Raw genomic sequence first — 27,927 nt, 5'->3', positions numbered from 1 at the left:
TAATAACTAGTTAAAATTAGGCATAATATATAAACATGACTCTTAACTTGACTTCAGCTAACAAGTGACAATTATGACTTTTAACTTTGGGTGTGACAAACAGACACTTAAACTTGTATAAAAATTGAACAAATAGATACATTCATCCTACATGGCGTCCTACGTGACAATCTTGTGTCCTACGTGGCGTCCTACGTGTATTATGCCACATAGGACATGTGTGTCTACTTATTTAATTTTATATAAGTTTAAGTGTATACTTGTGCACACCCAAAGTTGGAGGGCATAGATGTCAGTTGAAGTCAAGTTAAAAGGCATATTTATATATTATGTCTTAAAATTATATGTACGAGGGACTTGAGAATATTTGACTTATTTGTTGGGGCAATTTACCTTACAACTCATTTCTCTTGCGCGCAAGTCAAATCCCTTTACTAGCCCTAAAAAGGATGATAAAGTAAAAGAAAAATATGTTTTCTTTTGAGATAATATTCACTTTCTTTAGAATAAATTTTAGTCAGAAAATTAATATTTTTCCAAGTTAATGAAGCCTTTTAAATAGTTGGAAGGTATGGTTTGAAAAACTTCAGCTCTGTCAAAGGTTTTCAATTCACTTTGAAGCCTTAGCAAGCTATTAACTTCATCTTGAAATCATTCCTCTAAAGAGAAACGAAGAAGATGGCGGTAACAAGAGAAGGTGAGACAGAGTCTTCACAGTTTACACCAAATACTGATCCATCAAACACAAAAGAGTTCTCCCAAACACTTCAATCTTTTGCTGAGAGTGAGAAAGTACAACTTTCTGTGTTCTCCCAAACACTTCAAACACCCGTGGCTTCTCAGAGAAGGCGCGATTGGGTACTTAATGTGCCCGAACCACCAGGACTGTTATCTAATCTGAAAACTTCATTCAAGAAAACACTACTCTGTCCTCTTGAAAACAAGATTCAATGCCTTGGAAAGCATCCTGTTCCTACACTCGTTTCGATTCTCAACGTTATATTTCCACCACTTTCTTGGTGTAAAGAATATAATGTCACAAAATTCAAAAGGGACATCTTGGCTGGTTTAACTCTTGCAAGCCTTTGCATCCCTCAGGTAACTTAATTAACTAAATTTCCACTAATAACATCTGTCCTGTTTCAATATTGATCTTTTCGTTATTCATGTAGAGCATTGGCTACGCGACTCTTGCAAAACTTGATCCTCAATATGGCCTATGTAAGTGATTCTTTTATACTAGCTAAATCGTTATGAAATTAGACGACTAAAACATATTACTAACAATTTTGTCTATTAATTCCTCATCAGACACAAGTGTTATTCCGCCACTTATTTACGCTATGATGGGAAGTTCAAGAGATATAGCAATTGGACCAGTTGCTGTTGTTTCACTACTCTTGTCCTCAATGATTCCGAAACTTGAAGATCCTACCACTAATCCAATTGCATATCGAAAACTCGTGCTTACTGTTACCTTCTTCGCGGGTGCTTTTCAAGCTGCTTTTGGACTACTTAGGTAATATAAGTAGATGTTTACCTCCTTGATTTCTTCGTGAGTTTACCTCTTTTGAATAGCTTGATAAAAATTCTCACTGGTTAATTACAGGTTGGGATTTCTGGTTGATTTTCTGTCACATGCTGCTATTGTTGGTTTTATGGCTGGTGCTGCTTGTGTGATTGGACTACAACAGCTCAAATCACTGCTTGGGATTTCAAATTTTACAAACAAGACAGATATTATCTCTGTCTTGACTTCTATTTGCAAATCAATGCATACTGTAAATTCAATTTGTTCCTTTTTTGTCTTTCTCAATTAATATTTTTTGTATTAGCTATATATAAGATCAGCTAATTTTAATGTTATGTTTTTTTTTTTTTTTGGCAGTTGAATTCTTATAGCTTTATAATTGGGAGTTCATTTCTGATCTTCATCCTTTCTACCAAGTACTATCTGGCAAGTAACTATATCCTTTTTTATAGCTGTAGTTTCACTCACCGTATTTTTGAAGCGGAATATAAATTTATAGGGTAAAGAATTCACAATAAATAGTAGGTGTGAATCGATAATTATAAAAATTTAATAGATTTCAGTAAGAAAAATCTTAAAGGTTAACTCATAAAATTTAAATTCTGAATCCGACTCTAATCTTATCTGTACTCTTTATCCATCCCAGACTGAATGAAGAAGGTCAACTTTAGTGGATTAAATGAAAAGTTGTGATAGTATTGGCGTAAGTCTTAAAAAGTTGTAGAAAAAAAATGCTAAAAGCAGAAATACTATCAAAAGTTGTGATAATTTAGTTATTTCGAATAGGAGTAGGGACAGAGTTACTTACGAGTTGGAATGAATCATTTATCTTTGTTTAAATTTTGTATTTTTATTTAAAAATCATTATATATTGTGACTATATGTGGCAAATTTAGAAGGCAGAACCCATAAACTTTAATGGGTCGTTTGGTACACACGATAAGGTGGAAATTTCAAGATTAAGTTTGAGATTAAAATTATACTTTGTTTGGTTGAAAGTATAAATTTAGTCTGAGATGAATTTATACATTCAACCAAATGTGTAGGTATAAATTTAATCTCAACCTCAATTTGGGATATCCCACTCAACTTGATATTATTAGTCCCGAAATTATAATATCAGGAGTTCAGGACTATAATCCCCGAACAACTTTGTCTACGAATCAAATGACCCCAAAATTCAATTTTGGCTTCGCTTCTGAGCATAAAATATTATCTACCATGTGTTTTGGTCTATACTTAAGAACATTTATCATTTTTTGAACACCATGTTGATATTTTCAGGCAAGAAAGTACAAGAAACTGTTCTGGTTAGCTGCAATGGCACCACTGCTGTCTGTAATAATGTCAACATTACTTGTTTTCTTGACAAGAGCTGATAAACATGGAGTTAAGATAGTGAAACACATCACTGGAGGGTTGAACCCAAGTTCACTCCATGAATTACAATTCAATAGTCCACATACTGCTGAAGCTGCCAAAATTGGGCTAATTGTTGCACTTGTCGCACTCACGGTACGTTATGATTGAAGCGTTGTTTTATTAAGGTTAAGATATTTGAATCTGAATATATATCTAAATATTAAGAGTTGTCTACTAAAGATTGTTTGTTTTTTCAATATTAGAATGTGCAAAAAAAAATCATATCTATTTAAAATTTAATAAAATACTAAATTAATTTAATATTAATTGATAAAATCTTTTCCGTTTCTAAAATTATAAGGTTATTGATGGTGGTGATGACTAGTGGTTGATGGTTGTGAGTGTCGATTTGAGATGGTATTGACTAATGGTGGTGCTCTAGTGTTGATAGTACTAACTGGTTGATAGTGGTGACAACTAAGAATATAATAGCGGTAGATGATAGTGATAGTTAGTGATGGTGGTGAATGATGACAGACAAAGCTGGCGATAGTGATACTAAATGATAGTGGTGATCATTGGTGGTAGTTATTGTGGTAATATAAGGTGGTTATTGTAAACGATGACTAGTGATAGTGACGGTTGAGCTTAGTTATTGTAGTTTATTAAATTTAAAAAAAAAAAAAGATTCTTAATTATGTTGAACGTACAGGAAGCTATTGCAGTTGGACGATCTTTCGCTACTATGAAAGGATACCGTCTTGATGGAAACAAGGAAATGCTGGCTATGGGTGTTATGAACATTACTGGATCATTAACTTCTTGTTATGTTGCAACTGGTCAGTCTTTTATTTATTACTTATTAATTATAATTTACAAATAAGAATGTTTATAATTTTCCTTCATATTTTTTTAACTTCTTTTATTACTTATTAAATTGCTTCCAACTTGTTACTTACCAAAGTTTGTCTCATCCCAACTTCAATGAAATGCATAATCGAGATGATTTAAATGTAAAATTGAAAAATATAATAGGAGTATTTTAATGATATAGCAAACATGTATTATATATTTAATAATCATAGTTATATTTTTTTAAAATTACATTTTATATCTATACTTCACTTTTTCTAGCATCTCTCCCAATCTCGCTCACCTCTCTCTTTTCTCTCTCACTACCCTCTATCCCTCTCCCTCTTGCCTTTCTCACTACCTTCTTTCCCTTTCTCGTCCTTCTCCCCCCCCCCCCTCTCTCTCTCGATCTCTCACCCCCCCTCCCTCCCCACCTATCTTTGAATTCTATATTTCATTGTATGATACTCCATAGCAAGACATACAATTCAGGGAATGAATAAATAGGAGGGAAATACTTGTAGCAATTGTATCACTCTAATGGTTATATCAACCTACAATCTTGTATTATCTTGTATTTTTGTATTGTGAATGAATGTATGCAATACAAGAGCGAAAAAGTACAAGAGATACAATTTAGTCACGCTCAATGTTTATATCAAATTACATTAGTTATCTAAATTAAATAATAAATGGAGGTGATAATAAATGTTAATTAACCATAAATAGTCATGATCTTGTAGAAACAAGTTGGGCTAGGACCTTTTGTTTCTTTTCTATTCTTTGTTTTCAGTGTATAGTTGAAAATGTCAAAAATATTATGGGAACGTACATAAGTCCCACTAATTTAGAAGCTAATTTCTTAGATACACTCTAGTTTGCAATATTACGTATCTTATCAGATTTTGGTGCGTCCAGAAACATGTATCTCAGGATACATGGGGTCAAAATTAAGTGTAATTTGTTCTAGATTCATTGTATCCCAGTGGATTCGCATGTATTTGGGATACATACAATCTCGCTCGCCTCCCTCGCCTCTCTTATTTATCTGGTATCCCAGATACTTGCGAATCACACCAGATAAATACATATACATGTATCTAATGTGTATCTAGTCATGTGATTCACATGTATCTAGGATACATAACGAATCTTCCTCGCCTCTCTCCCTATTTTAGTGCATATTGTAGCAAAAATACATGTATCTAAGTGTATCTTCCTCAACAAATGATAGGAAACTCTTAATAAGTGGAATGATACATAATATTTTGAAAATATAGATTATAACCGTATATATAGTTATAAAGTATGTCTAATTATGTAGTTTTTCCAAATATTATATGATTGACAATGTACTAAATGCTGCATGCAATTGCAGGGTCATTCTCAAGAACAGCAGTGAATTTCAGTGCTGGTTGTGAAACAGCAGTGTCCAACATAGTGATGGCTATAACAGTGCTTATATCACTTGAATTTTGCACTAGGCTATTGTACTTCACTCCAGTAGCCATTTTAGCTTCTATTATTCTCTCTGCTTTGCCTGGACTCATCAACATAAGTGAAGCTAAATACATATGGAAAGTTGATAAGATGGATTTTCTTGCTTGTGCTGCTGCTTTTCTTGGTGTCCTTTTTGTATCTGTTGAGATTGGCCTTCTCCTTGCGGTATGTAACTTCTTCTTCAATTTTGTACAACTTTGTGTTTAGGAAAAAGTATTATTTATACATCCGATATACAATATTATACAATTAGAGGTGGTTTGGTAGCTGGTTAGGAGCTACATTGTTATCACATGCATAACTAATATCATGTTTGGTGGTAGTTTTTTGCTATGTATAAAATTAAACACGCCTAATACGGTTAACAAATTAAAAACTCGCATAACTAATATACATATAATTTTGAGGAAATATGTGTATAATTTTATGCAGGATAAAAAATGAAATAATCAATAATTAAATCTTGCATAGTTAATCCCTAGATATATAGATTAATACATAACTGTAAATAATGTATCCATCTTGTATAAAAATGAATAATAATAATACTCTATAAGAGGTGTTTATACACACTTTTATATATTTGTAAAACATTTTACAAACTTATATAAAAATTGTGTTTCGCCTCTTACGAAATCTAACCCATAGAAATCGATCAGAAATGGGTCAAAAACATCACCAGATAGCTCAAATCTGAATAGAATAACTTTAAATTTTAACCACAACTTCATAATGACATCCTCAACAAACCTCAATCATCAATTTGTCAAAAATTTCAACTAATAACAAAATTCTTTTGTCAATTTCAAGCTTTTAAAACCTCCACAAATGGTTTTCTTATTTTACACCTTAATTCATCCTATAATATTAAAATATGTGATGACAAACATGAATATGATCACTCTCAATAAGTTTTTAAGCATCAATAACTAGAAATCATAATCACAAAGTAAGAAACTATTAATTAAATATGTCACAATATTTATGCGATTAAACTTTTAAAACGTATGATCGATCTTCCTAGTTTATACATGTTAAATGTTATTTCAGGTTGGTATATCATTTGCAAAGATAATTTTGAACTCAATCCAGCCTGGGACAGAAAAACTAGGAAGGCTTCCAGGAAGTGATTTGTTTGGAGATGTGGAACAATATCCCGTAGCTACAACAACTCCTGGGGCTCTTATTGTTAGAGTCAAATCTGCTTTGCTTTGTTTTGCAAATGCCAACTTTATTAGAGGAAGGTATGCCCTCAAAATTATAAATAACCATCTTATTATGTGACTGTCAAATAAGCGGATTGGATTAAATTTTTACCAATTAAAATAGATTGGGTCATATATAATCTGCTTAAAACTAGTCAAGATGGATATATATAGGTCAATTTGGGCTTAACAATGAGTTATAATCCAATTTGTCCTACTCAAATCATTTTTTAATAAAATAAATTTCTTTAATTACCAAATCAAACTAACAAAAGCATTATCTTTTATTTATAAGTGTTGTTATTATATTCTAAGCAAACCCCAAAAAATTATTTACAATATTTTGATATATTAACTTTATTTGTATTATTTGGGCAATATAGGTTACCCAAATTGGCCAACTTTAAAAATGGACTAACTTGGTTTATAATCAAACATTTGAGTAGGTTGGGTGAGTTACATTTTCATGTATTAAATTTGGCATAATATATAAATATGTTCAGTAACTTGCCTATAATTGGCATTTATGCTCTTTAAATTTGGGTGTGCTCAAGTAGACACTTAAACTTGTATAAAATTGAACAAATAGATATGCAAATTTGTCATACGTACTGGCGTCCTACATGACACTTTTATGTCCTGCGCATCCTACGTGTATTATGCCACAAGTTAAAGTGTCTACTTGTGCACCTCCAAAGTTAGAGAACATAGATGTCACCTAAAGTCAAGTTAAACGACATATTTATATATTATGCGTATTAAAATTTGACACCCTTACTCCCATTCTATGCAATCGAACAAGTTAATTATGTTATGAGTATATTATTCTGTTTGTCTTTTTTCTCTTATATCTATTGACTATAACAAATAAAGGATTTAGCGGCAACAATATAATTATCGCTATATTATATTTAGCGGTAATAATAAATATGAGTATTTATAACCAACACTTTATATATATAAATGTAGCTGAAGGCTTTAACGACTTTAAATGTAATGACAATAACTCAAATAGTGCTAAATGCTTTTGCGAAAATAAATATTGCCACTAAAAGAAAATTTTATTACCACTAAATATCTCTTTTGTAGTAGTGTGATCTTAATGCCTTTAATTTGTTGTTTATTATCCAGGATATTAAACTTAGCACTGGAAGAACAAGATGAGGGTGTCATGGGAAGTGCTAATCAAAATAGAGTGCAACTAGTTATTCTTGACATGTCAAGTAAGTATTGTCCAAGCTAAAGCTTGTTTGGTGTAATTTATGATGGCATAAGTTATTGTCTATATATAGTTCTTGAAGAAGCTTGTTGACTAACATTCAATCATATTGAAATGTTAATGGATGTAGATTTGCTCAACATTGACACATCTAGCATAGCTGCTCTTGAGGACCTGCAAAATGACCTAGAATCAAATGGAATGCAGGTGACTATTAATCCTCTTCAATTATATGTCTAATTCATGAAAAAGAAAAAATGAACAATAAGTACGTGCGGTCAGGCCTCTCAATGAAATTCACCCTCTATAACAACATTTCACAACAACAGCGTCAAGTTTTCTTTGAAACCAATTTGACATGTTACATCTATAATAACATTTCGTTGTAGCAATCAAAAAAGTATCTGAATAAATGGTGTTTTTCAATGTACACAACATGAATCAATTAATGTTTATGTTTGTTTTGCAGTTGGCACTAGCTAACCCAAGGTGGCATGTGATACACAAATTAAGGCTAGCCAATTTTTTGAAGAAAATTGAAGGGAGGGTCTTTTTGACCATTGGTGAAGCCATTGAGGCATGTTTGACTAGTATGAACATGCTTCCTATTTGAAACTTGTTGTTTGATCTGCCAATGTTAGAACACCACAATATTCGTCTTTTTGAAGTTAATGTTCTCAATGGTGAATCGATCAATATTTGATTCTCCTTTTGTGTGTATATATTCAAGAGGACAATAATAAAAAGGAGCTAATAGTATTATTGCTCCCTGTCATGTAAGAACGAATTAAGTTGTGGCGTTCAATCTTAGCTTGAATTGAACATTATGATATCATGTTATAATATATGTGTATGTTTGAAGTTTCAATCTGTTATATATGCTTTGAATACTGCTCAGTGTGAACTTTTGTTGAACATATTGCTATACTTTCACAGTGACAGAGCATATATATAAGATCAAAAACCATATATCTGAATGCTATTTTGAACTCTGATGTTGATCAATAGGCTATTCAACATGGGCAAAACTCCTTGAAATCATCTATCATAAAAAATTAAATCAAGTACACTCCCTAACTACTTTGGTTCAATCATACAACCAAAATAGGAAAAACAAAAGAAGAAAAATGGTAAAAGTTCCTTTTATTGAAATGAATATGCAAAGACAGCATACTTTTGCTCATTGTGGCATTGTACAATACAATTGTGACTCATGAATCTCTCTGTTTCAGTGATCTTATCCGAATTATTGTCTTTAATAATACTAGAGCAGGAAATAAAAAACAAATACAATTTACATGGCTTTAAGGTTGAGCAAAGTTGGCACTGAGAGACTTTAAGGTTGTCTTTCACCATTATTGCTAGCTTCATCAACAGGACTAGAATTTTCACTTACTGTACCTGTTCCTATGCCAAAACCAAATCCCATACCCATACAAAATCACATTCCAATGCCACCATTTTATTACTATAATTGCCACCATATCCAGTACTGCCTTCTCCTTCACCATAACCAGAACCACCACCATTCTCATCATTAGTATTTCTACCTCGTCCTTGTCCTCCACCACTACCTGATTTTGGTCTTAGCTAGTGCTTTGAGTATATCACGGTCAGCATCATAAAGCCTTATGTGTGTTATCTTCTGTAATTGCAAAAAAGCAACCAAGTCTGCAGGTGAAAGCAAATTGGAAACATCTGACCTATGTCCACTCCCACATATGGCTCATTTTTGTCTTGCTGCATTTTTATCTCTGCAACACATTAAGAACCATATTCATAAGAAAGAAAACACAAAACCAAGAAACCCCACAAAAAAAAAAAGACGTGTTTTTTTTTCCCAAGATTGTTTCAAATATGTTACCTGGTACAAAATTTGAACTTGATGTGGAGATGAAGCAGCAACAGAAGAGAACAAAGAAGAAAGGAGGGAACTTTTTAGTATTTGCCATTAAAGAGAAGCTTGAGGTTATCTTGTGTCATCTTCTGTTTCAGGTTCAGGTAGGGATTGCGTTATCTTGGGAAATTTTTTTGCTGTTACTAATGAGAGGGGCAATTGACAAAAGGGATTTTGACTTGCAAGATCTAAATTTGAAGTAAGCTATAAGAAAAGAAAAAAAAGCATATTAATAATTCTTGCAAGTAAAATGGACTTTAAGGTAGCTTTTGCTGCATTATTTTCGCAATACTATGATCAACTAATGAGACTCGATCTGAGGGAGTAATAAAAAGTTCTGCGAAGATAAAAAGATTGTAAATAAAAACAAGATTTTTACTGAACACTAGGCTACTTCTTGGAATTCAATTCTTTAGGATGCTTCTCAAATTCCAGAAACCTGACTTTGCACTTGTGTAATGACTGGAGTGACCCCATCAAAGTTTTCTTTAGAGAAAGGTGAAAAAAGTAAAAAAGGGGTAAAATAAAAACATGTGGAGGTCGAGGCATTGGCTGGCCGACACAAAAAAGAACTCTAAGACATACACAACAGCTTTTCTATTTAAGCTATTTCAGAAATAAAATACAGTGACCTTTATTTTTGGCACTTGAGTTTTCAATTTCTCAAGTTCAAGTATATGGCTTCTTAAGTTGCATGATCTTATCACAGCCAGATTACAAGAGAAGATTTCCTTTTCTCTCAGAACTATGTGGTTCCAAGTACATAGCTGAGAATCAAGCTCAAGCATTGCTCAAGTGAATTTCATGAGTTCAACCTAGAGTCAAGTTCATAATGAATTGACCAAAACAGGACAAAAGAAAGCTAGGATGCTTTAAGGTCACTTGGATAAAAAGTCTTTAGAATCCTAATGCACAATTAAAAACAGTGATGCAACAGAATCTCAAGATTACAACTACAAAAAAAAGGTTTCAATACATTTGCAGCAAAGCTATCTCGAGAAATTATCCTTTAGTTTGGGTCAAGCAAGCACCGGCAGTAGACACCCTTTAAGATGTTCTAAACTTATCAGTTGTATGTAGGAGAATCCCATTTTTTATTATTAATATGATGTACAGTTATTCATCTAATTAAGAGTCATACTATTCTTGTAGTAAGAAGTCTTATGATTGTCATGTTATGGCTCACCTTTTCAAGTCACATTTGCTAGCCCTATGTCAATTGCCATCGAGTCTATGTAAGTAATAGTTGTGCGCTTGTTGACAGGTGTAAAAGGCAGGAAGTGCACTTCTTGAGTCTTACCTCTAGCCTAGAGAATAAATATAAAAACTCAGGTGTTAGTCAGTCAATGCACTTCTCTGAACATGAAAGTTGCTAATGATTCCTACCAGAAATGACAGGATGAATTAGCCTCTAGCGCGGAATATGTATGAAATAAGTGAAAGTAGGATCCACAAGCGAAAATTAGGAAAGATAGAAGAAATGCAGCTAACTGGTAATACAACATTATTTTACAATTATACAGCGCCAGAGGTGGACGTATCCATAAAGAAGCAATTAACTAAAACAGGACTTCTATCAGAAATTTTTAGCAACCCATGATATCTTTCATCAAATCTAACTCTTTCTACCACTAAAACTTTACACCAATCACAAAATTTCAACTAGGTTCACTTTTGAGCCCATTGTAATGGAAGTTCCAAAAAATTAGTTACTAATACTTAATGGCATATGGGTAGATTTTATACACAAGGAATTTGAACAGTACAAGTCTAATAATATTAAGTTTTTCCACTAATTATACAAACTGAAACCTATCAATCTATGAGGTAAAGTATAAGTTATTACTAAAAATGTGGTAAGATGAAGTCGTGTGTTACCTCTTATGGACATCCCTGAACATGTCAATCAATCTTAAGCAAACCAAAAAACAAGTCTCCTGAACAATCAGTTTGTCAAACTCCAGAAGTGGCAACTTTTACTTTCATATCTTGACATATCATGAGGCATTCACAAGCTTTGTGCGTCGAGTTACGGGATCAACTTCTACTCGAATCCCAAGTCTAACAAGTTCTGGAACATCTACGGTTCCTTGAAGCTCCAAATCAGTAATAGCCCCTTGGTTTTCTGCATTCCCTTCCAATAGGTTTCGCACACACCAGATTCCCCACTCCCTTAAGAAAGGATTATCTTCATCTATAACACACTGTTGTAGCAGTAAAAGGATCCCATTTTTATCCCTAATCTCATCTTGGACGTACCTTCTCCTATAAGCACAATTCCCAATGATGGAAACAATATCTCTCCGGAAACCTTGGTATGGACAACACCTAAATGAAGAAGATATTATCCCCTCCGTTATCTGATCCTGCTTCATTGCTTTCCTAAATGTCGTTGGAGGTTCAAGATCCTGAAGCAAGTTCAAAAGAAATTCAATAAGCCCAGAGGAAACAAGTCCGTCCACGACATCCTTTGAACTTTCTTCCTTAGAGCTTGTCATGTGATCAGAAGCGCAAATATCTCTCAAGATGGTGAGAGAGTATCCTAGAACATCAATAGGAGCAAACCCCACCGGAAGATCACTTTTCCCTCTTATTGAAAAGTCAACAACCACAAAAGCATTCTTCAATATCCCAAAGATACTTAGAGCAAAATCATGAGAAACAACAATATGCTCTATTTGGTCATTCACGATTTCTGAAAGTATACTCAACAGATAAGGCTGCTCAATAACAAATTGATCAGTTGCATGTGTAACAACACCAATGTTCTGAATGGAAGGAAATGAATGTAATTTGAAGAAAATTGATGAGATGTAGGAGCCCTCAATGCAAAGTTTTGAGAGTAACAACTTTAACCAAACTTCTTTAAGATCAACTGCAAAAGAGTATGAAAGCATAAGCTTACCATAATAATCAAATAACAAAAGTTTTGAATATATCAGAAGTTACAAAATTCTGATCTTTACCAGCTGATGCAGTCCGCAAAATTTCTATCAGAATGGGAAACCCTTGTTCCGAACATAAATCTGTTAGCAGTCCATCCGTACCATCACAGCAAGTGTAAATGACCATACATAAAGGATCACATATTTCCCGGCTTCTAACTCTAGCAATCTTCAAGAACTTATGAGGAAACAATTGGTACCACACGTCACATTGACGTTCTCCCCCACCCACTGAGTAGTTTCCTAGAAGTTGCAGCCCACTCGAATAATCATACAATCAGTATCAGGAGTAAGTCCTACAGATGTAATAACATCCACAACAATTTCAACTCCTCTTTGTTGAAGAAACTCATTCTGATTTCTTATTTCCCCAGCACACAGATTTCTAAGTACCTTAAGAGACGATAAAAGCAGCTGACGGTAAGAGATAGATGACAGAGACTGGCAGAGATGGAGGACAGTGGTGACAACATTCTTGGACGACAGATCTAACCGCCCACCCTCCTCCTTGGCAAGTTCTATCAGCTTCTCGAATGCCGTTTCTAAAGAAGATGAGTTTGACACAAGTAATAATTCTTTGGCAACATTTTCCGGGATTGTAACCTCTGCTACAATTTTATCATCTACCGTAAGCTCCGGTACAACTTTATCATCCATTATCTAAAAAGGAATGCAGAAAAATGATCAAATAAATGATAAGGGTCAGTTCGCTAAAACAACTTTTATTGCCTTCTGGTGGACTATAAACACTTGAAAAAGTGATGGAGAACTGCATATTGTATTGCATTTGTTGGGTTTCATTTTTTTTTCAGTTTTTTCGGTTTTCGGTTCTTGCATTTGTTGTACAGAATACCAAATCGAATTATTTCGGTTCGGTTTCACAATTCACACACCAACTAAAAGCGAAAATCAGAAAAAAAACAAAAAAAAAAAAAAAAAAAAACGGAAGAAGAAAATAGAAATCAAGAAAACAAAAAATAATCATATATCATACCTGGACTGGTTGGCTGCTGCTGGTCGCGGCGGTCGGCGGGAAGTGCGGCGGTGCACTGCTGATTGCTGAAAAGTTGACAGTGATGACCTAATTTTTATTTTGTTGGCCTATAATATTTATTATTTAATATTAATAATTAATATAATATTAATATATATTATAATATAATATATTTCGATTATACTGAAAAATACAAAAATACATACCGAAAATCGAATTGAAATATCGAAAATGTGAAAACATATACTGAAAACCGAAATACCGAAAAAAATCGATTTTCACCATAAAAAAAAACTATTTGGAAATTTTACAAACAAACTTTCAAGAATTAAATACAAGGATAATATTGTCACGATCCAAAAATGGACGTGATGGCACTCGTCTTATCCACCAAGATAAGTCAGCCTAAAACTCAACCCTTACAATAAAATGCGAAATTTTTTATAATCAACTCAGTAATACTCCAAAAATCTGGTTGTCACGTGTACAAGCATCTAATGTGTTATAACAGCATTGAAGAAAAAATAAGTTCAATGACATTGTTTCTAGAATAGAACAAGATCATAATTAAAGAGAAAGAAGGTCTGCTAAAATGAAAAGCAGTTACCTTACAAACCTCCACAAGAAGCCTCAGACAAGGAGAAGAGAAAATATCACAAAAGTCTGGACTAGTAACCTACAAAAAAATGTAGTAGCAAGGGGTGAGTACCAACCACACGGTACCCAACAAGTAAACTTCTAAACACAAACTAAGGGGATAGAATACGGGTACTCCTTACACCCCAACCGAACCTCCACAACTACAACCTACATAAAACCAGCCCAAACTAACCGTTCACAATTTACAAGCACATATCTCAACAACAACATTCTAACAATCACATATTCTCAACAACAAGCTCCATATTCATCAATCAAAGTTCCATAAAAAGGCACTTACAATATTAGCAACACACAAGATCAAGTTCATCAAATAGAGGTAACCAAATATCAAGTACTTCCAACCACCAATAAAACACATAATCATCAAGAATGAAGGATGTCATAGGATGCAATGCAATATGACACCATGAAATGATATGCCTCAGAATACCAAGTACTCTCTCAACCGTATATACTTGATACTCCTCGAAAATACATCGAGAGTTCATGACCCATGGGGGACTTGCGAGGTCCATATACCGACACGGATGATCTCCACGTGTCTGTGCGAACGATCTCAACGCACTATCATAAATCAAACAAATTTCGCACGGACGATCTCCACGTGCCCAAATTATAATCTTAACATCTCACCATCTCGAGCACGGACGATCTCCACGTGCCCAACTTATACTCAATCTCATGTCAATGCATGTGCAGAATATGATTTCAATAAAAGGAATGATGCATCTCAATCAAATATCAATATGATATGTAGTCATCTCAGCTATAACCTGTATACGGGTTCAATAAAAAACACAACCACACATAATAAATCAAGTCAATATATAATATCAGCTAATGCCCATATGCTTTGGCATTCTCGGATTACAATCCGCATTCTATAGTAATAAATTTTCCCTTTATACACCGGTACTCGTACCAATGCCCGTCACAAACAATTTTCAACACATCACACACAAACAATTAATCACATTGCCTTTTATTATCTCTTTTTCATCTTTAGAATTAATCAATGTGGACAAGTCAACCCATCACCAAATCACATTACCCCCAAACATATATTACAAGGAAATACACGAATTCCATACACTTAACAAAGGTTTAGAAATCCACTTGCCTCAAATAGTCGAACAATCACTTTGGGACTTGAATCTTCCCTTTTGTTGGACTTCCAAATCAATACAATCTATTCAAATAGATAACCACAGTAAGATTTCGAAACTAACAACACCTATATTACTATAGGTCTAGCGTAAACCCAAAATCTCATACAAACCTAAAATCAAGTTCCTAAATTTTGATGTCCATTAACATGTCAATTCTCTTGTTTTTTTTCAAATTTTAAGGCTAGGGTTAAGTTCCAATATATCAAACTTTGAATCATAATGTAATAATCTTAAGAAAATTCTTAATGGAAATTTGGATAATAAATTACCAACGGACCAATTTACGATGTCTCCGTCGCTGACGTTTGTCAAGCAGGCCACGTGGATTGGCCAGGGTCTTCTTCGACTAATGAGACCTCGATTCCGAAGCCTTCGAAGTATCTTTTTGATAGGTGCCTCTATTTGTATGGGGAATTCGCTGCTGATAGATCTCGCCCAGTGTCCCCCTCCTTCCCCCGCCGCCTTCCGACCTTTTCGAACTCTGTCTCTAACTCACTAGAGGCACGGGAAACAAAGAGAAGATGCATACGAACGAGAGTTGTTGAAACTAGCATATTGGAAGATAATATGTTAATTCACCGTAACTACCAATTAGAAAACTGAAACCCTTTTGAACTAATCCACTCACACTTATTACCTATCTCCCAATTCACTATCTCATGATAATGCAAAGATAAACCCATAAATTAATTATTTTGGCTCATAGGAGCCTAACAGGAAGTTCAACCTACGCGAACAACATACATATACTAGTAATAGCCATTCCTACTAACCAATCATAATCACCGCAAGTGCTACTAGGTAATGATTACCAATTCACAATTTTCTTTTCATCAAACAGAAACCTTACCTCAATTATCCATGATGCCTTTTGGTAAATGTGTGCCCGCCGCAACAGTTTTCCTCTAACTCTAATTTACTCGTATATATGGGCCAAATGATACTGAATATTCAATAACTCATGGACTTGGCCCATTAATTATTAACTAAAATACTGATCTGAAATTATCCACTAATTAAATAATAATAGATATTCAGATACTTCAAAAATTCCAACCAACTTCACACATTAATTATACATGATTCGGGTCAACTATCGAGAGAGGTAAAATGATAATTTTATATAAAGAAAAATTCAAAAATGACCTTCTGGGTCATTACAAATATAGGAAAAATTTAATTTACATTTCTTGATTTAGTAAGATGGACAACTAATACGAGACAATCAATTTTAATATAATGATCAACTAATATAAGACTAAGAAAGTAATAGAAAGTTCTCATAATATAATGATCAACTAATATTGGACGGGAACCGAGGAAATTGTAAAAAAAATTGCGAAGATAAAAGATTGTCAATAAAAACCAGATTTTTACTTAACAGTACTAGGGGGCCGTTTGGCCATAAATTTCCCAAATAATATTTGGGGAAAAATTTGGCAACTAGTGTTTGTCCATACAATTTGCCATTATTTGGCAAATATTTTTGGCAAATATCCCAAATTCCCAAATACTAGTTTTTTCTAATATTTGGGCCAAATCTCATTATTTGGGATCTTTTGAAAATTGAAATTTTACACCAAATATTTATCTTTTACAAAAACACTCTCTATAGTAGTTGTTTGCATTGTATTACATAATTTTTTACGTGAACACCAAAGTAGTGATGAAATATTCAGTGAATATGATAGCGATGATATGGTTGTTGATGAAAATGATGAACAATCGGCTCAGTGTAACAAAGTCATGTGCTTTGTCTACTTCACGATGTATGGAATGATGCATGTTGCACTCACTCCAAACTACCATATTGCTCTAGTGACATGGACACTACTTGTTATTTGTTGCAACGAAGATCCAATTGACTTGTAATACAAACTTATGGTTAATTTTGATAGTTTTTAAAACTTATGGGTATAAATCATATTTTTCTAAAAAGTGAAATATATTTCCCAAATACTATGGCCAAACACATGGTGAAATTTCACCCAAATTTTCACCCAAATAATATTTGCCAAGAATATTTGAAAATCTATGGCCAAACGCTAGCTAGGCTACTTCTTGGAATTCTTTGGGATGCTTCTCAAATTTCAGGCTGGCTATCAGAAACCTGACTTTGCACTTGTATAATGACTGGAGAGACCCCATCAAAGTTTCTTCAGAGAAAAGGTGAAAAAAAGTTCTAAAAGGTGGAAAATGAAAACACATGGAGGGAGAGGCATTGGCTGGCTGACACAAAAAAGAACCCTAAGACAAATACACAACATCTTTTAAAAACTACGGGGCATAAAATTCAAAATAATTATATATTCAAATCTCAATTCAAAGTAATTCAAGAAACACTCATTCTCTCAAAAAAAAAAAAAAGTTACAGCCCATACCTCCTTTCGTTAAATACAAAATCAGGATCATATACAGTATTGGTATCATTAAGACTGATAATTATACATTGTATAGGTATCATTAAGGTTTCTTGTTCAGAAATTGTTCATTAATCAATGATACTACAATAAAAATGAGCTAATAGTACTATTGCTCCCTGTCATTGTAAGAACGAATTAAGTTGTGGCGTTCAATCTTTAGCTTGAATTGAACATTATCATATCATGTTATAACATATGTGTATGTTTGAAGTTTCAATCTGCTATATATGTGAGTCAATTTCGCGTACATTGGGGTTCAGTTACATACATCTAATGCCAGTTTAATGCTCCTTAGAATGATAGCTAGCTTTTCACTTGGCTCGAATCAAAGAATATCAGCTGAAATTTATTCATTGAGAGGTACAAACATTTACAGAGAACTCCACAACTTGAAGAATCAGTAACCAAAGAATACAGAATCGTTAACTTAGAACCAAGTGAATTTTCCATCAACAGGCACATAGGGGACCAAAAAAATTCCTCCAGGCATTTTCCAAGAAAGTTAACTTGTAGGTATCTATGCACCCCTTATGCTTGAATGATCCAATAAATGAGAGAAGGATCGATTCATGTTGTTCATCGGAAGAGAGTCTGCGAATGCTTTAGTAAAGTATTCAGAGGCTTGTTTTGAGCTTTACACAACAAGTTCCTCACACCTGCAGTCACCTAATGAATAGTCCAATAATTCCAAAATCCAAAGTCAGAAAATGAACTAATACCATCATGCATATAGTAAAGATTTAACGAAAAATCAACCTTTCCCAAACTTTGTTTTGCATAAGGAACAGTTCTTTGATATCCAATAGCACTTGTCGATGGAGGAGATTTCCGGCTTGCTTCTTCTCTGCACGGAAATTTCCCTCTGCTACTACTCCTTGTTATTATTGAGGAAGGACTACTCTGCCACTTATCGATCGGAGAAGTTGGAATATTATGCTGATAAGAAACAAAAAAAATAACCTCATAAGTTTTATTTTCTTGATCACATAAAAGGTCGTGTATTTAATTTGATCAATATGCATACATACCACTTGGCTTCTACTTCTTGTAGTAATGCTGGATGTGCTTTGACAGTTCCCAATTGACAAATCTGGTAGACTTGATTCCTAACAGTAGAAATGAATCGCGATTAAGCAAAATATAATCAAACTTGGAAATGGTTTTGCCACGATAAGATAAGTTACAAAACATACAAGAAATAGAACTGTTGCACAATGTTTTAGGACTTCCAAATTCATCCGAACATCGTCTAAGCTCCTGCCATTCACGTTAAACAATCCAAATTAGGATCCATTTTCATGATTTTTTTACCATAAAGTTCAAGCTTTTGAGTCTAACCTGTGTTTTTGCTCCCCGAGATCAAAGTAAGCTGCTAACGAAGCCATCTACAATAACGAATAATTTAAGAAGCAATAGTCAAAATTGAACTTTATATTGAGTGAAATGTACATGGTATACCTTCATGTTTCCAGCTCTTTTACCAAATTTCTCAGATAAAACACCTAAGGAATCGATAATTCCAACAGGCACAGGTGCAGGGCAACCAATTTCAGCGAAAGCTGCCTTAATACGAACACAATCGAATCTCTGTATGTTATGACCTGCCCAAATCCTACCATCCAAAATGTTGAAGATCTTTTGTGCAACTTGTTCAAATGAAGGTGCATCAGCAACTGCTTTTCGCGTAATACCATCGACTCTCCCTGACTTTAATCCAACAACTGACAAGTCCCCTGGCCTAATAAGGGTGCAGTAGCTCTCAAGTTCAACAAGCTTTCTTGAACAAACTACCATTGCACCAAACTCCAACACCCAAAATTTCTGTCCAGGTTTCGATGGAACGTTTGTTTCCAAGTCGAAAAACACAATCTCTGAGGACCTTTTGTTGATTGAAATGTTAGGAGTTGCCATTTTCTTTTCCTTTTAGGGGTTCAACAAGTTGTAAGATAGTTTGTTATTTGATGAAGTGATGGAAATGATGGTCCATTTGTGTTATATATATATGAAAAAAAACCAAAGAATGTAAAGATTGAAGAATATTCTTTCATGTGTATGAGAGACATTAATTGGTAGATTGTATTGTAAATCAAGTTAGACTATGTTTTGGTGTTTGTACAAAGTTGTCCTTAGCTTCTACTTGATGATATCCTTTTAAAGGGAATTCCAGTTAGATAGGTAACATTCCCTCTCCTACTCTCAATGGTATTGTCAACCTGATATTAGTTGGATAAATTGTCTTCGTTGTTACGTATTATTTCATAATGTATCATATCGTATTGCTAATTTCACACTTGTTATTTTATTCTTAATGAGAAGTTTAATTTCATCATCACACAAATGTTATGGCATGTTTAAGATCATAAGTTTCAATAGTTTTATAGCCACACACAAATGTTACATCATGTTTTATATCACAAATTTCAAAAATCTTCATTTCTTTATTAAACTCTTCATCAGTTCAAACTATGTCACACAATTGAAATGTGGAAGAAGTAGTATAAAGAAAGTACAACTTTATAAAAGTAGTCCTAAAAAGTTAAAAATATTAGTTAGGCTAAATAAGTTTTAACTCGAGAAAGTACAACTTTACATTGGACTCAAGATGAACATAATAAGAATAGAAAGATTAAACGTTTTGAATAGTAATATAAAAAAACATGCAATTACTATTGCCTTTTTGGTGGTTTAAAAATATTAAAATACGTTTTTATTTTTTTTTATTAATTAATGAGAAATTGAAACAAAAGGAAGTCCAACAAGATAAGTAATTCCCTGTTCCCTTACGTTAGTTAACAGAAAAAGTTGGCAACACATGCTCACAAGTCACATGGTACCATATCACACGTTAACTCTTTTTTGATCCGTTAAATTATGTCTAAAATTTTCATAATTCATAAAACTACTTCCTTTAACGATATATGAGATATAATAAATAAATTCATCAAAATATGAAATATAATAAATTAGATCTATCAAATGAGATGTTGTCAATTGAACTTCCATGTCACACCACCAAGGTTGTGGGATTGAATAGGATTTGTCAATTCTTAAAGAAAGGTGGTCTCAAGTTCGAGTCTTATGAATTAAAAAAAACTAGTAAATAGAGGTGGAGTCAAAAAACACTTTTCATATAGTTTTTAAATATCTAACATTTTATTTTAAATCATCAAATTAATGTAATCTAATTTAGCTTTGAAAATTAGTCAATTTGACTTTCGAAAAGCACAACGTAACAACTACAAAGGAACAAAGGGAGTACTATATATATAGAAAGAGAATTGTTCTCGAAGTTAGTGGGTGCACGTGACCCCTTCCTCACCACATCGGTACGCCTCTGCAGTGGTAAGGAACCTTCGCGCATATCTAACACGTTTAAGGGCGAGAACATTTTTTCCAATTACTTACAAAGGGCATAGTTAAGTACAAATTAATAGTTGAGGGGTAAATTTCTGACTAATTCTACATCACTAACTCGTAATTTTAGAGATAAATGTCACTCAATTATTTTCATTTTCAATCATCAGCCAAGAAATTGCACACAAATTTAACAATTTCAGTGTACATATAATGAGAGAACATGGAGGGTTGGGTCAGACTACACATTATTTATGCATGTTTGGCTGTAGCAGAACCCAAATAAGCAAACATTACTGATGCATGTTTTACACTGGAACAGGAGGTTTGAGAGTAATCAATGCTTTCTTGATTCTCTCCACAGCTGCCTGCAAGGTCGAAAGCGATGCTGCATAGGAGATACGGATACATGTGTCATCCCCAAATGCATCCCCGGGGACAAGCGCAACCTGTTTAAGGTAAGAGTGAGGCACATGCATTAGGGCATGGAGAAAAGAAATGAGTGGCAAGGAGCAGGGGCGGAGCTAGAACTTTTTGAGAATGAATTCATAAAAAAGTAAAAAGAAGAGGGGGGAGTAGCAGGTAAAGTTGCTGCCATGTGACCAGGAGGGCACAGGTTCAAGCGTTGAAAACAGCCTCTTGCAAAAATGCAAGGTAAGGCTGCATGCATACAATAGGCCCTCATGGTCGGGCGCTTCCCCGGACCCTGTGCATAGCGGGAGCTTTTAGTGCACTGGGCAGCCCCCCTTTATTCAAAAAAGTAGAAAGAATATCTCTCTAGCGAGAATCGAATCTGCAACAATGGGCTAAACATTAAGACCTTCAGCTGCTGAGCTAAAGTTCATATTATGTTAAGGGGATTCAAAACTTAATATCTATACACTCATAAATGAATTGACCTTATATACACAGTGTAACTTTCTAACGATGAACCCGTAGTTTTTTTTTTGATAAAGCAAACAACGATGAACCCGTAGTTCCGCCCCTAGCAAGGACCTAATGCACAGCTGTCAGATTTTTCTAGAATTGTCTTTCTGGATTTTGACCAGATTATATTTGCCTAACAATCGAGAATGACATAGTTAAGATGGAAAGCTTTTCTGCAGAATCCACAAGTTAGATGCTCAAGTAGATAACGCTCACATGGTCAGTATTAAGAGTTGTTTGAAAGCTGCAGTATCCATATTTTCTGAATAAAGGTCAAGAGACTGTATCCTTGAAATTATTTTTTAGTGCAAGCAACTTTGGTCCTTTAGGTAACTAAACATCCTGCACATCTGTCATTTTGTAATTATGCTTATTAAAGTTCAAAAAATGAAGAATCTTACTTGAGATTTATCCAGTAAATATCGGCAAAGAGATTCTGAGTTGTTGACGGTGCCAAATCCATCAACCTCTACTCCGTAATAAGAGCTGAAATCAATAAATAAATAAAATGCTCCCTGCAAAAGAAAACAGGGAAGTTTGGGCTCAATTTATCAGGGGTAAGAGTGCAAAAAGGAAATAAGTGAGCAGAGACAACTACTCGATGCACATAATCCTGTTTCTCTACTTTTCAAGTCCTCCATCAAGAAACTTTACTATTAAGTACACTCATATTTCATACAACTGGACTGTTACCCGAGGCTCTGAAATTTTGACACCATCAATTTCCCCAAAGCTCTTGACAAGGAAATCTCGCCGCTCACGAAATGCTTTTAACATAGTTGCAACTGCTTCTCCACCAGCATAGCCCAGTCCCAGAGCAGCCACACCTGCCTTTTGGGAGATGCTACTTGCACCTGATGTGAACTGCAACAGCAGAGAAATAGATTTAAAAGTGAACTCTCACATAGGGGGAAATAGACACTGGATAATATGAAGACTGTTATTTAGACAGTGAACACGTCTTTTACTATTTTCCATGGGTCTATAGTGAATAGGTTAAAATTCTCCCCAAATAAAAGACCACATTCAATGAAAGTACTTCAATGGACACATTAAACACACCCCAATACATATGGTCGGATGAAAACTGGTTTTGTCAATCTTGTTAAACAAAATCCAATAATGAAACTCAGTTTCCAGACCAGTTAACTTGTTAATAAGAGTTCCGAAGGAAAAATACCACATTCATTTAAGTCGATAAACTTATTAAGAACAAAAGATATTACCTGGCTCTGTAACTTATTACATGCAGAAATAAAGTGTTTAGGACCAGCAATATAGCCAAGTCTCCAACCAGTCATTGCAAAGGCCTACAAGAATGCATATTATAAGGCACACCTCCAGATATATATTCCAATATATGTAAAAGAAATAGTCATTGCCAAGGAAGAACTAAGGAATTATAATTTTCATACAATAAGAGCTGCATTACCTTAGAGAAACCATTTACAGTGAGAGTCCTATCCCACATACCAGGCAAAGATGCAAAGCTGGTATGAGTTGCTGGTGCATAAATAATGTGTTCGTAAATTTCATCTGATATAACCTGCAGACCAGAAAGCATTTTTTGTGGGGCAGGAAGGGGGTAGTTCAGATTCAAAGAACAGATTGGGATCATATTCAGGACGAGTTAGATATGATGAACCTACAAGAAGCCTCGGATGCCTAGCCACAATCTCAGCAATCTCCTCAAGCAATTTCCGAGGGTAAACAGACCCTGTTGGGTTGGATGGAGAACAAAGAATCAGAACTCTTGACTTTGCAGTCAGTTTAGATTCAAGAAGCTTTGGATCTAATAGAAAATCTTCAGATATGCTGGTCGGAAGAATCACAGGCGTTGCATCTGCCATCCTTGCCATTTCAGGGTAACTCACCCAATAGGGAGCTGGAATAAGAACCTGTGCCGTGTATGTGGGTTAATAAGCCAACAAACTTCAGAAGTGAAGTACTTATATCTCAGAGCTAACAAACAATCTTCAGTACATAAACTGTCACTATGGCAATACTAATTGAGTGATTTCTATTGTAAAATTCCACTGCTTAACATTCATATTCGAGGAGGAAAAACTAAAGAGTATCAAACCTTATCCCCTGCATCTGATACTTTAAGATAGAGAGAAGACAAACGGTAGATACTTCACCAAAATGAAAGTTCTCTTTTCAGGGGGAAGGGGAGGAATGCAGAAAACTGATTTAAGTAATGGTACTATAACATTATATTTCCCGTCACAATTAAACCAGCTATAGTAATTTTCTACCAAGAGATTAAACAATAGAGAAAAGGTGAAATATGCTGGCACTTCCTTTAGTGAAAACAAAATAACTCTTTTGAGTTAAAATTTTGTATCCAAACAATGAGTGCAGCAATCAAAAGAAAAAGAGACGTTTAAAATATCAAACAGTTATCAACTTTTTAAGTCATTCACCACCAAAGTGAAATTGTGGGAAGACCCGTTATAACAAAAAAATTATAAAGAAGACATGTTATAATAATTCAACATGGAAATGACAATTATGTGGAAAGTTAATAAACCTTGGATGTGTAGAGTTACCTCATCCCCTGGAGAACAAACTGCAAGCACTGCCTGAACACTACTTTGTTTTGCCCCATTGCTTACCACAATCTGATCAGGAGTGTATGATAGCCCGTTCTCCTCTACATCAAGAAATTAGATCAGAAAAGTAAATAGAAACAAAAAACTGTGTAATGAACATAAACTAGAGAAATTAGTACCTTTTAATTTCTGACAAATAGCCGATCGAAGTTCCATTGTACCTGCATTTGGTGTATACCTGGTATGACCTTCACGAATTGCATTTATGCCAGCCTGAATAAGTGAGACTAAGTTAGTAAATAGAGAAAAGAGTAGAACATTGATTTCCTCAGAATAGGTACAGATCAGGTTACGTGATTACGAAATATTACCTCTGCAATTGGGGCTGGAGTATCAAAATCAGGTTCACCAGCTGCTAACCTAATAACAGGTACACCAGCTTGCACGAGGGCAGTTGCCTGATCAGTTATAGCAACCGTTTTTGAAGGCTTTACTGAATTTACCCTGGGGCTGAGAGAGAGATCAACCTCAACTCTGTCCATGTTCTGTGCTGTGACAACTGAACCTGTTCCACGTGAGTATAGCTGTCTCTTTGACCCTGAAGATCTGCCAGACATATATAAACAAATATTCTGATTCAGCAAAAACATATAGGAGGAGTATTTTTTTACAGAATGCTTACAATGGTTCAATGACACATCCCTATTTCATGTTATTAGAGAACAGCAAATATAGGAAAGTCCATGTTTTTATGTCTTTGTCAGAGAGAGGATAAAAACAGTGAAAAGATTTCTCCTCAAGCTCGTGTTACCTTTCTATAAAAATGATATCTCTTCAAGCTCTCTTTCTTTCCTTTTCCCCTTTCTTTTCTTGACTGGTAATAATAAGTTCAAATAATAAAAGTAGCAAATCGCATTTACATGTTCATTCACACATTTCAATATCACAACTTTTCTCACTTACGGTTAAAAGGTTAACCTTCTTGGGATGGCCTAGAATGAAAATCAGGTAATACACCAAAATTGACAGGGAGACGCTATCTTTGCAATTGGAAACATTTTATAAGCAGAACCAGGGTAGCTAAAGATTGAATGTCAAAAAAAAATTAAAAATAACACAATAGATTAGAAAAACAATAGTGAGAGAACAAAAGGAAAAGAGAAGGCCTGTTGTCCCCAATAAATAAGAAGAAAGATTACACATACGTCACCATCATTAAATAATGGTTAATTGGTTATACTTGCAATTCTTTATCAAAAAATAATCATACTTAACATCTTTACCATAAAAGGATTATACTTAAGGTTCTTTATCAGAAAATGATTATGCTTAAGATTCTTTATCAAAAAATGATTATGCTAAGATTCTTTATCAAAATATGATTGTACTTAAGATTCTAGCAGTGGCTCTCTCTGTAGCATTATCTTCTTTCTTAGCCACTAACTATTAATCAGAAAACTAATAACAGTGATGACATTAATTAGTTTTGTGGCCCAAGGTTTCATAGAGTGTCAATTACTATAAGAGTTTTTGACCAAAATCATCCCTATTATTTCACCCTAACCTCCATTACATCCTTATGCTATCCTACCTAACCAGCAACATCCTTTAAGTTTTACCAAACTTCACCAAAATCATCCTTCTGTTAACTTTTCCTTCCTTTTCTAACAAACCTTCTTTTGTCATGTGGACCTCATACTTTTTTTCCCTTATTAATTTCATACAACCTAGATCTTTAAAGAGCAGAAACAATTAACGGTGATCGACATAAAAATCAATAACAATATAAAATTTTCTTCTCCGATTTTTTTCACTCTTAGCATTTTCTCTCCACCAAGACTAATTCCTCAATGCTACAACTCTGCAGCAAATGCTGGAGTGCTGCACGAATCTTTTTAAGTACCCTCCTAGTTTAGTTTTCATGATCATCCATTCTCTTTTCTTTTCATACACTACAGATATTTCTACCTCCAGCTACAGATCTTTAAACAACGTCGGAATAGATCCTCTAGTCGGAGAACCAGCTTAATTACTTGTGAATCCGGTGATACACATTTCTTCCCAGAAAAGTCAAGACGATACATAGACTCCAACACCGAAGCAATTGATGTCATTTTGGGGATTGAACACTCTTTTAAAAAGAGATGAATACAAGATTAAAACTTTTAAAACCCCAGTATGACATCTACAAGTGCAAAGTATACAAGTAGCTATCAGGAGTCATAAGAAACTAGGCTATTCTTGTGTATCGGGATTCTGCTATCTCATCTATCTTTCTGCTGTATTTCTCTTCTCAACTCCTCTCTATTTCATTCAAACTTTGTTTTAGTGTTTCATTGCTATTAGTGGCTTGTAATTCTGTTTAGTTAAAGCTAATATAATCAGTTAGTTTATTGATTTGTCTGGGTTATTACACATTGACTCCAACTCCGAAGCAATTGACGTCATTTTGGGGATTGAACACACTTTTAAAAAGTACATGAATACAAAATTAAAAATTTTGAACCAACCCCAGTATGATATCTACATGTTCAAAGTATATAACCTTCTAACTGTGACTTCCTATCCCCTTCCTCCTCCCTAAAGATCGAACCTCTACTGCATAAAAATCGAAACTTTCACCTTCCCAAGCATTTTCTCAAGTCCAGAAAACATACTAACAATAAGATTCCTCTAACTAAACAAAAACTAAATCCACCAACTTTAATATTTTGTTAACAATTCAAAATTCTTTGAGGTAATTACAATTAACAACCAAGAAAACAACAAGGTAAGAGATTAAATTACCTGAGAGAGAGACCTTGGAGGGTAGAAGAGAAGGAGATTGATCTGGGGTTGAGTGAATCTGAATGAAGTCTAGAAATGGTGGGTCTTGAACCAATTCTTGATGAACCCAGTAGAGAAGAAGATGAAGCAGCAGTCATTTGGTGGGTTCTATAAGCAATTTCAAAGTTGGGTTTTCAAGTGGATGATGAAACTTCATTTGGGCGATGGAATAAATATTTTTATATAGAGAAATGGGAGTGGGTTGGTAAAATTAGAGGAAGAAGCCTAATTGTTGTTGGAGGCTGATTTGCTCTTCTTGGTTGGTGAAGTTGTTTCTTTTTTCTTTTCTTGTACTTGTTACTTTTTTTTTTTGTTTTAGAATAAATCTATCATGATGCTCTTCTTCTTCTTTTTTAAGAAATTTTTTATAAGCCAAAGTTGAATTTATTTTTATATAGAGAAATGGGAGTGGGTTGGTAAAATTAGAGGAAGAAGCCTAATTGTTGTTGGAGGCTGCTTTGCTCTTCTTGGTTGGTGAAGTTGTTTCTTTTTTCTTTTCTTGTAC

At 34.2% G+C, this 27,927-nt stretch overlaps 4 protein-coding genes across 4 annotated transcripts; 1 reads left to right on the top strand and 3 right to left on the bottom strand.

The window, feature by feature from the left end:
* The first annotated feature begins 593 nt into the window (after positions 1 to 593).
* Positions 594 to 8,496, top strand: LOC125829464 (low affinity sulfate transporter 3-like). Its single transcript, XM_049508674.1, has 12 exons — positions 594 to 1,098; positions 1,173 to 1,221; positions 1,312 to 1,519; positions 1,610 to 1,781; positions 1,889 to 1,957; positions 2,816 to 3,046; positions 3,606 to 3,732; positions 5,124 to 5,410; positions 6,296 to 6,489; positions 7,582 to 7,673; positions 7,800 to 7,876; positions 8,139 to 8,496. The coding sequence occupies exons 1-12, from the start codon at positions 679 to 681 to the stop codon at positions 8,280 to 8,282; spliced, it is 2,070 nt and encodes a 689-aa protein (XP_049364631.1). The 5' UTR covers positions 594 to 678; the 3' UTR covers positions 8,283 to 8,496.
* Positions 8,497 to 11,448: 2,952 nt separating this feature from the next.
* Positions 11,449 to 13,233, bottom strand: LOC125829478 (uncharacterized). The gene is given in 3 exon segments (XM_049508692.1): positions 11,449 to 12,441; positions 12,533 to 12,772; positions 12,775 to 13,233. Coding segments are annotated over 3 exon segments (1,512 nt in total). The 5' UTR covers positions 13,169 to 13,233; the 3' UTR covers positions 11,449 to 11,563.
* Positions 13,234 to 18,075: 4,842 nt separating this feature from the next.
* Positions 18,076 to 19,704, bottom strand: LOC125829507 (protein NEN4). Its single transcript, XM_049508727.1, has 6 exons — positions 19,219 to 19,704; positions 19,099 to 19,145; positions 18,954 to 19,017; positions 18,789 to 18,866; positions 18,517 to 18,696; positions 18,076 to 18,426 (listed from the first exon to the last, which is right to left on the bottom strand). Exons 1-6 carry the CDS (start codon positions 19,669 to 19,671, stop codon positions 18,337 to 18,339), a joined length of 912 nt encoding a protein of 303 aa, XP_049364684.1. The 5' UTR covers positions 19,672 to 19,704; the 3' UTR covers positions 18,076 to 18,336.
* A 1,549-nt stretch (positions 19,705 to 21,253) lies between these two features.
* On the bottom strand, positions 21,254 to 27,715 carry LOC125829487 (bifunctional aspartate aminotransferase and glutamate/aspartate-prephenate aminotransferase). Its single transcript, XM_049508700.1, has 10 exons — positions 27,384 to 27,715; positions 24,968 to 25,202; positions 24,776 to 24,869; positions 24,594 to 24,697; positions 23,691 to 23,939; positions 23,474 to 23,587; positions 23,268 to 23,351; positions 22,735 to 22,905; positions 22,443 to 22,556; positions 21,254 to 21,563 (listed from the first exon to the last, which is right to left on the bottom strand). The coding sequence occupies exons 1-10, from the start codon at positions 27,518 to 27,520 to the stop codon at positions 21,423 to 21,425; spliced, it is 1,443 nt and encodes a 480-aa protein (XP_049364657.1). The 5' UTR covers positions 27,521 to 27,715; the 3' UTR covers positions 21,254 to 21,422.
* Between the last annotated feature and the right edge of the window lie 212 nt (positions 27,716 to 27,927).

The sequence above is a fragment of the Solanum verrucosum genome, unplaced genomic scaffold, assembly GCF_900185275.1.
Source record: "Solanum verrucosum unplaced genomic scaffold, falcon-dt-bn FXZP01000031.1, whole genome shotgun sequence".
In the NCBI taxonomy this organism is placed as follows: Eukaryota; Viridiplantae; Streptophyta; class Magnoliopsida; order Solanales; family Solanaceae; genus Solanum; species Solanum verrucosum.
Note: the sequence above shows the minus strand (reverse complement) of the source record. Positions and strands in the feature narration are given on the sequence as shown.